A 10,000-nucleotide genomic window follows, 5' to 3' on the forward strand; every position below is an offset into this window, starting at 1 on the left:
TGTTTATTTTGAGTGTAAGTTTTGGATTTCACGGTCCGCCATTACTCACGTTCTAAACTGACCAATTGGACCTCAGAGGGTTGGATCTAGAGGAAATGACGTCATTTACTCATTAGCTTAAAATTTCAGCGTGTAAACGCAATTTATTATTATATATGTAAAACACATGTTTAAAAGTCTGAAAGCCCGAAACTCCCGTGCTGCATATTAATTCAGCCGCGTACCCACGCATTGCATTTTTGAACTAGTGAGTCTTTGACGTCATTTTCTCCTCCAGCCAGCTCTCTTAGTAATAGCGGACCAATAAATAAGAAAATTCCAGTTAAAATAAATACTTGTCTTTTTAAATCAGAACTTAAAACTTTGGTCAGTTAGTGTTTAGTTAACATAGTTTTGAAATCCAAAGAAAAAAAAGAATTGTTTTTTTGGTCGTAGTACCTCGCTGAAGGTCCCAGCACAGGTGAAAAGGATGAAATTTGGTACGGACAGGTTGTTTACACTGCAAATTTTATCCGGAGCCGAACCTTTTTTTTTCGGGGACCCGTGCCATTTTCACTCGAGCCGTGCCAAAAAGTTTCTGTAGTGTAAACCTGGCTACTAGATATCTTCGTACTAGCGGCATTTCGGCTGAGTCATGGTTGAAGTATTAAAATCAAACTAATGTACCGACGAATAGCAGTATACACTCCTGGTTTACGATAAAATGCTCCTCAGGTAGTAGGGTTTTTAAAACATTTTATTGCTTTCCTCGATTCTTCAAACCTACAGCCTAACAATCATCCATATATGAACGCAATGGCAAATCTGTCAATCAAAAATCAGGCGATAAAAATAAAATGACTAAGATAATAAAAAGGTTGACCTAGTGTCACACAATTTCCGTTCACTACAGTCAGTAAGTTATTATTACTATCATCATCCGAGCATTACTAGTATTACTAATTACTTGTCAGTTATTTCTCTACCACGTCAACGGAACTTTAATAGGTTTGCAGGGCAATTGACGGGTCTCGGCAGCTTTTTCTGGGTAGAGATCAGAGCTGCGAATAGGACGGCCAGCAATGAAACCACGATCTCCTAGTGTATCGTTTGGTATCTCAACAGAAGCACGCTTCAATACAGCAGGTATGTGGTAGGAAACTTTGCTTTTCGTGGCTGTTTCCTTTGCATTTTTTCTTTCCATTTCTTTAATCTTCTTATTTTGGACAGCATTCACAATTTTGAGATTTTCAACTTCTTGAGACAAATTGCGAATCTCAGCTTTACAGTCCCCCAAAGACTTGAGAAGGCTTTGTTGCAGATCTTTCATTCCATCATAGTTAGCTATGATCCCATTGAGTTCTTGTTTGGTGTCAACCAATGCTGACCACGTCATCTCCAAGTGGTCATCCACGCTTGCATCTATGTGGTCAATCAGGTAAGCCCTCTTGTCCTACGAAGCGAAAACAATGATAGTGATTTACGATTATAATATTGCACTTACATGTGAGTGGCGTATTTACAATACAATACATACTTAATAGACCACTCACGATAGGGGGTTTTCTGGGCCAAGGAAATACAATCAACAAAACGACAGAACAGAACAACAACAACAAAAACAACTGTTAAGAATTCCAACTGACCGGAGACAAACAAGTGGACCATCTTATTCTACAAGTGCATGAAGCGGTAGTTTCTAAAGAAACTGTGGTGCTGCGTCGGTGGGGAAGTAGTATACAAAAATTTGGTTTTATCAACGGGGTTGATAATGTAAATTGGCCACCGTACAGAGATTCTAATAGCTGACGTTTCGAGCGTTAGCCCTTCGTCAGAGCGAATCGAGGAATTATTTTATAGTAGAATAGGAGCTACGCTATTGGTGGTAACATGGCAACATGAAAAATAGGAATATATTAGTTAAATGAAAAGCGTTCGTTAATACCGTGACGATTAAAGGTGTCAATTTGGAAGATGTTTTTTTGTTCCAGATTCTTGCGGCTTTCCGTCATACCTAGATGTAGGGAAAGGCCGCAGATAGCCATGTGTTTTTTGGGGTGGTTAGGGAGAATAAATTGACGAGCGACTGGCTTAGATGCATATTTGTCATTCTTCTCAACATCGCGAAGGTGTTCGCGGAATCGGTCACCTAGTCGTCTACCTGTCTCGCCAATGTATAATTTATTGCAAAACGTACAGCTTATGCAATAAATAACATTTGCGGAGGTACATGTGAAACGATCGGTGATCTCAACAGATCGCTTAGGTCCCGATATCTTGCTTGTGTTAACAATGAAAAGACTGGTTTTGCATCGTGAGCGCGCGCATTCGAAGGTGCCGGGTTGCTCGTTAGTTTTGCTCGTTAGTTTTGAGCTCCTTAACCACTCCTAAAAACACATGGCTATCAGCGGCCTTTCCCTACATCTAGGTACAACGGAAAGCCGCAAGAATCCTGAACAAAAATTCATCTTCCAAATCGGCACCCTTAATCCTCACGATATTAACAAACGCTTTTCATTTAACTAATGTATCCTGTTTTCCACGTTGCCATGTTACCACCAATAGCGTAGCTCCTACTCTACTATAAAAACTACCCGTAACCCACAATTCCTCGATTCGCTCTGACGAAGGGCTAACGCTCGAAACGTCAGCTTTTAGAATCTCTGTACGGTGGCCAATTTACATTATCAACTTCGTTGATAAAACGAAAGTTTCATTTACAAGTGTAGCCTAGAAATTGAACCAGGGATTACCAGCAACAAATTCAACGAGTGGTCAGGACGGGTCGTGAACCCGAATCTCAAGGTAAGCGTCCTAACCACTGGGCCACACTGCCTCCGATGTACAGAACCAAATCACACGAAGCACACGGGTGACAACACAAATACAAGATGCGAACGCAACGCAACAAAGTGATGTAACGACTAACTAGGCCCTGGGACATCACATCACAATATGCAGCATTTTTTTAACAGTAGCTCTTAGCAGCAGGTACTAGCAGCAGCAGCATCAGTTTCAATGGCAGAAATGAAGGCCTTAACCGGCTGTAGCAGTAGCAGTAGTAGCTCTAGAAGGGTAGCAGTATCACCAGCGGGAGCAGAAACTGTAGCAACAGGACAGGAAACGGTCGCATTGGCAATAATAATAATAGCAGCACCAGCAGCAACAGTAGTAAAAGTAGTTGAACCACGAAATTTCTTATAGCGGAGCGCGCGCGCGGAGCACCATGGTTAAGAAAATATGTAACCCATCGATGCGAGAAATTTTGGTTTTAGCAATGACGTCATCATGCGACCGTTCATACGTCCACGCCTCCATGTATACCAATGACCAGTGAAGGGTTTTATGTGGTTGGTATGTGCAAACATAATTGCTTTTTATGGACGTACTGTTCGAAATGACTTTTCAGGGAAGAACATCTGCTTAAGTATGGGAAAAATATCAGGGAAACAATTTCAAGCAATTTTAGAACGGCGGCTGGTAAATAACATCAAGGAATTGAGGTTAGCGACGGAGTTAAACGAGCCATTACTTTGAGCATATGTTTTTTAAATGCCACGAACTACTTCGTGGTCGCTTTTTTTTGTGTTGAAAATCATCAAATTAACCTCTCATGAATTTGAACAATCTATTTATATTTTTTTGCCCATCGAAGTACGAAGCGTAATGCCACGTGCAAAACACAATCGCCTTTGTTTGTCGTCATGGAGAAGTGACAGGTGTTGACAAATATGATTGAAAAAAAAATAAATAAATAAAAATTCACGGATTCTTCTTCTTTAGCCAAATTTGGTGGAAATATTGGTTAACTAAAAAAAACCCTTCTTTTTCAACATTTTGTACCAGAACAATAATTCTTGGTTTTTATGCTAATTTTTTTTTTTATTGAAAAGCCTATTTTATAACCTTTAAATTGAGATATTCTAAGCCATATTGCTATGACTAATTAAGTCCAGAAAAGTGAATCAGTTTCATAGGTCTTTCAAAACCCATGTTTTCAACCGAATGCAAATGAGGTAAATAAACCGGGAGCTCCGCTTATAGGCTTGGCTAAATCTATATATTTAATGATACCCAATTCGTTTTCACGCTTCATTTCCGACAGAAAGACACCACTCGCGTTTCGGAACGCACGTTTCACATAAAATTTTTTACAGTTGCTTCCAAGGGAAAAGCCAAATGAAATGCTTATACCTTCAAAAAAAGCCTCTGTATTTTACACGCAGTGATTTGCTTAAGAGATTTGTCAGTACTTTCTCTAAGACTTTTGGTAAAGCCGGTATAACCCAGTCATAATACCTACCAGGAATGGACAACCAGCTTTGGTGTATGGGCATACAACAACTGTCTCAAGGCATTTCTCGGAAATATGATCAGCCATCTGAAACAATGATTTTAAGGTAAATAAAAGACCAAGTGAGCCGTTTACCATATCACCAGCTCAATTCCCTTTGACGACGACTGGTTACATTAAGAATAAGCAATGAGATGCTTCCAATTGAACCAGAGATTGTGCCATTCGTGTGATTTCAGTACTCTAATCGTTACGTGATCAGTAACATAAAGTTGCTGGATACAAAAAAAAGTTGCAAGATGATTATGCAAGACAGGTTTCATGAATTCTGAGACACCGCGAACTGAAAATCATTAAGCATTATTACTTGAGATCGCCGCGGGCGGGGAATAGATTTGTCGAGATTTGGGCCCACCTTTTCTCGCTCTCCACCATATTTAAGTTCTTCGTCCAAGTTTTAAGCAACAACAACAACAACAACAACAACATCAATTTTGTGTCGGAAGAGACTGTTATTAGTCTCGTAGGCAATTTGTAAGCAATATAAATTAATAATAGCACAACTAGAAGTTTCCTTTTTCCTGTGGCTCGCGAAGCTCCAATTTCCTTTGAATTTCTTCTTCTTCTCGTGATCCCCACTATTGTTAGTCCCAATAGTGTAATTTTAGGGTAGTGTAGTGTGGTTACCTCTCCTCTTGGTATCCCTTTTTGTCCACATTTGTTTTCGCAATCAAGTGGAAAACGCTTGCAGTAAGTGTCTTCGTGTTCCTGGAAAGAAATACTTTGTCATTTTCACCCGTATTTTTTATTTTTGTTGGCTCTGTTTTTCAGTGGACACTCAACGTAAAACTTCACCTTAAGTTAACTACAAGACAAAGGAGACCATACCTGTTTTTGGATAAAATAGAACTCATCTTGGCAGTAGGTGCATGCGACAATCCTTTTTGGACATTCCTCATCAAGGTGAATCTGCAGTAATCGTCTTTGTACGCTGTCGTCACAACCAGAACACTGGGTGTCTTCATAAGGGCAGTCATTTTGATGCTCCTAAGGAAAACATTAATATTCATGATATTAAAGTTAATAAATTGTTCAGGTTACTTTATCATTACGGTTTGAAGCAATGTTTCAAAGCCGATAACGAGGGGTGGACTCGACTGTTCCCGCAACTGAAGCTTATCCTTCAAAACGAAGTACCCCTTTAGTCTAGGAGCAGTCGTGGCTCAGTTGGCTAGTTCGATCTTCGGTGACTTAAACGTCTGTTTCGGCTTTCCTCTGATCCGTGTAGCTATGGCTTTAAATCCCCTTAAAACGGAGCACTAACAGAGGGAGAGGGGTAAAGGGCGCACCGTCGGCTTCCATTGATTCCAGCTTCGTAGCTGAAGGAACTACCGACGTTAAATAAAAAGTTACTTTACTTTACTTTTTTTTACCCTTGCATTACCTTTTTAATAGATTGTCCGATTTTCTAGTCTCGGATTTTGGGACAATACACAGTGGGCCCCGCCTCACATCACTTGTATGGAAACCAACCCACATAATGAAGAGCCTGATTTATCTTTTGATGTTGAGTGGGAGATACTCGGAAAAAAACCGAGTGGTCCTAAATTGCAGGAGTTGGACCTACGACCTTCCGATTATTAATTCGGATGCTCTACCACTGAGTTACATGAGACTCGTGGGAACGAATAATAAAAAGGTCGTGGGTTCGACTCCTGTGAAAGAGCAAGGCCTAGCTCTCCAGCGAGTTCTAGTAGCTCAATGGGTAGACCGGTGTTATGGAGGTCGTAGGTTCGATTCCTGCCTGGGACTCAGATATTTTAGGTGTTCCTTCGTCCGTTGCCAGGCATCTTGTGTTCTAAGGAGACGTAAGATTAGTGTTTCTCATTCTAAACAGCAGGCTAGCAAACTTTCTCAACGGAGTCAGTTGCAAAGCGCTATTGTGGCCTCCAGAAAATGGCGCTATGATAAATGTGAGTTACATTTTTCCGCGGTTACGTCTTCGGTCGATACGATGGGTGAATATGAAGGCTGGATGCATGGATTAGGACCTCAAAGTCCTTGCTATGGCTACACTAAAGCATCGATCAAAGAGTGTGGTTCTGGTATGGGGCTTATTTGCGCGCGGAAACTGGCAAATCTGTTTATACCTCAGCATGTCGGAGTTCACCGATCCAGTCACATCCCCTTGCACTCTGCTGGCACTTTACGCGAAGGGATAAAATATCCCTTGTCCAAGCTTTGTCAGTGAAGAACTACACGAAAGGTACAAAAAAGGTTAGTTAGATTGTCAGCATTAGATTGGTATCCCACTCACTTAAACGATCTTGGAAAGAGTTGCGAAACGCTCCGCTTCGACATCATGTAATTGCGGTTATTCCATGGAAACACGAGGGAAAACCGATTTGATCTGACCCCGGACTTGTCAATCTAGTCTGCGTAGCAAGAGCTCAAAGGGAAGCAAAGAGCATTTTCTCCCCAGTCCTCTTCCATTTCAGTCGCCCAGTACCCATCTCTATGAGACTAAGATGTGGTTTTAGACATCAAAATTGCTTTTGCAAGACAAAAGTACAACTGACAGTGAACTTGATTGACAATTGAAATTGATTGCTCCCGTTTAGCTCCTCGTCGCCAAAGGCGTCTTGCACTTAAATTCTCACGGTGGAAGGTATACTTTTAAATTTAAGAAGTTATAAGCTATAATTTCTTGTGAATTATATGGCTTGTTGCATGAAGAATTCGACTCCGAAAGTCCCACTGGATATCCAACAGCCGCCATTGCACAATGCCAATTGATTTCGTACGACGTCATGCTTAAGGACGGTGCCACCTAATAGAAATAAAATTTCTTCCTGGGGTATGACCACGCAGAAACGTAGATCTTAGTTTGGGTTATTGGAATGTGAAATGAAAATAGGGGGTAACTATGCATTTTTCGGAGATAATCAGGTTTGTTTTTTGTGAAAGTGTACACTTAGAAATTTTTTGGTTAAAAACAATACTATACATACTTAATAGACCTAATCGGCTAACTCAATGTTGTACCCAATTCAAACCCTTTGGGAATAAAACGTTTTGTTCCAGGTATTTCCATATCATTTAAATATGAATGCTACATTATCATGCAACAATACACAAAGAATCTTAGTCCTGGGAGATTTGAATTGGGTACAGCATTGAGTTAGCCGATTAGGTCTATTGGCCACTGCCCATATATAGGGGCTTTTCATAGCCAAATGAATCGCAATCACGAGAGAAAAGAACATTCAACAACAAGTTAAGAATCCCAACCGGCCGGAGGCAAGCCAGTTTCCTTGCAGCTGAGAAGTTGAACCAGGGACCACCAGGAACAAATTCAACAAGTTGTCAGAACGTGCCTTGAACCCGGAATCCCCGGATCTCAATGCAAGCGCCCTAACCACTGGGTACAAACCTAACCACTCGGTACAAACGTTTACTTACAGTAAAACACCAGGAACGTCAAAGGTCTTTAAATGAATAGCAAATTGCAACCGGATGATTCTATAAACGCGTTTTTAAACAAAAACGTGAAGACAGAGCCATTTTTGAGCCTGACAGCCCTCCTCTGTAGATACTAAAAAGCGCCTTTTATCAATTTTTCACGGCCCCAAAAATTAATCCCGACTTCAATGGGCCTCAAACGTTCACTCTATATAATAATAAGTAGGGGTCACCAAGCGATTTTAAAAGTTAAATTGTTTTGTGGGTTGATTTTCGCAATTTTGTCACTCCCCTCCTCGTGAATAAAGATTATTTGCACCTGTTTTTGTGTTGCACTCTGGGATATTCACTATGGCGACAAGTACACAAAAAAGAAGGTTTTTACACTTTTTAGTGGATATTTTCTTGATTCTTTGGGAAGCTCATACCTGCATCGCGCACTCACATTGAGAGCATCATTGAAATACAGTTGCCTATATTTCTGTGAACGATGCGGCCAACCAACCACCAAAGTGAGCTCACTTTGGTTGTTGGTGGTTGGTTGGCCGCATCGTTCACAGAAATATAGGCAACTGTATTTCAATGATGCTCTCAATGTGACTGCGCGATGCAGTTATGAGCTTTGCTGTCAAACATTATTTGACTCTGTGGCTGCGTGATGCAGCTCGAGTCTAATACCCACATTTCACCCTTGCTCACCATAGAGTCTCCAGTAGCTCAGTGGTTAGAGCATCCCAAGAGAAAATGAGGGAACAGAGAGGGAGTCTCAGGGCGTTGACGGGGATATGTCATGTCCACGAAAGTTATTTTTAGACGCGCGGAAGCCTTGGTTCTACCGGAGTTCTGTCTTCCTAGCCGTCCGTATGCGGTCTTGCCTCGTTATCAGGTTCTTAGTGAAAGGAGTCCACTTCGTCTGCCATTACATGAAATCTTTGCTTTTCTTTCAAACATCAGACCGAGGTTGGCCTGCATGCGGGCGTCTCGGAAGACAGACTTCCGCTAGAATAAAGACTTCTGCTCGTCTAAAAATAACTTTCGTGGACCTGACATATCCCAAGGGCTGGACCGGGACCCTCCCTCTCTGTCCCCTCATTTTCTCTTCAGCATCCGCACTAGATCACGGAGGGTCGTGGGTTCGAACATTTGTAACACCTTGTATTTGATAGATGTTAATCATTGTCTCACATTCGTTTTCTTTGGGAAGATTGGATCTTTTTTTTTCCGAAGTGGCTCTTAAGTGACCAGAGTAACGTTGCAATGACGTCATTTGGAGTGAGAGTGTACACTGCGATGGAATCCAACCCGTACGGCGCTGAATCGAAGTGATTACCTACGGTAGGTACTTGCATTGTCAATCGTTTCTTGCGGTGAGCTTACTTGCCTTTGAAGGCGACATTTGGTTTTTCTTAATTTCGATGATAGAAAGCCCTGTTTCATGGCTGAGTTGTGGACTTAGTAAAGATGGCTCCATTGAAATAATTTCTTCTGCACTGTCCACTTTCTCGCTCCGATCAATCACTGTTTTTAGCTTTTTCAATTTGTCCTAGAGACAACTGTTCCCTTACGATTTCTTTTTTTTAGGTCTTTTGCTTCAAGATACACGTGTTTCGCACTACAACCGAATAAATCTTCCAAGGCATTTCGATGAAGAAAATCGGAAAAATAAGTTAACTTGAAAAATATGGAGTCAGCGCGTGACTGCGCGTAACAAAATGATTGCGTGATGCGCAGAACAATAACAATAGGTGGCACCGTCCTTAATAATCGCGTCATCTCCAATCTAAAAATATAACTTGTGTGAAATTCACGAACCCCGGCCAACGTCTCTACACCCCCTCTCCCTTCCTCATTTCTCTCGTTATTATTAGATGTTGATTATGCAAGCTAAATTAATGTGTCGCTTCATTATATGTATAGTATAGCCCAGCATGAGTTCGAGTGGAATTTGGAATAAATGAGAACAAGTAAATTGTTTCAAAGACTGTACCGTGTTACCTGACAACTGCATTTCTCTTAATTAGCAATTCAGAATGAAGAATTGTTTTTATGTATATTATTATTATTATTATTGAGCGTTTTCACTCACGTGACCAGCAGCCATATTGGATTACTGATGCAAAATATAGTACTTGCATAAAAAATATAATTCAATTCCCGGAGGATTAGTTTGGTACACCATCATGGCCACCATTTCTTTATTTTGGAACACCAACATGGCCGCCATGACGTCACATGAAAATCCTCTATTGCCGAAAAAATGATTAA

At 40.9% G+C, this 10,000-nt stretch overlaps 1 protein-coding gene across 2 annotated transcripts in view; it reads right to left on the bottom strand.

The window, feature by feature from the left end:
* Positions 1-718: 718 nt before the first annotated feature.
* The window catches only part of LOC138022425 (TNF receptor-associated factor 4-like), a 24,632-nt gene continuing 15,350 nt past the window's right edge, over positions 719-10,000 (bottom strand). Inside the window, exons 3-7 of one of the 2 annotated variants that reach the window (XM_068869551.1) lie at positions 6,424-6,528; positions 5,162-5,320; positions 4,961-5,041; positions 4,283-4,360; positions 719-1,432 (exon numbers count right to left, since the gene is read on the bottom strand). In XM_068869551.1, coding sequence (XP_068725652.1) covers positions 962-1,432; positions 4,283-4,360; positions 4,961-5,041; positions 5,162-5,320; positions 6,424-6,528 — 894 coding nt within the window. In that variant the 3' untranslated portion in view covers positions 719-961. The remainder of the gene's footprint in view (positions 1,433-4,282; positions 4,361-4,960; positions 5,042-5,161; positions 5,321-6,423; positions 6,529-10,000) is intronic. The other variant, XM_068869552.1, reaches the window with a different exon arrangement.

This window comes from Montipora capricornis, chromosome 10 (assembly GCF_036669925.1).
Source record: "Montipora capricornis isolate CH-2021 chromosome 10, ASM3666992v2, whole genome shotgun sequence".
Classification (NCBI taxonomy): domain Eukaryota; kingdom Metazoa; phylum Cnidaria; class Anthozoa; order Scleractinia; family Acroporidae; genus Montipora; species Montipora capricornis.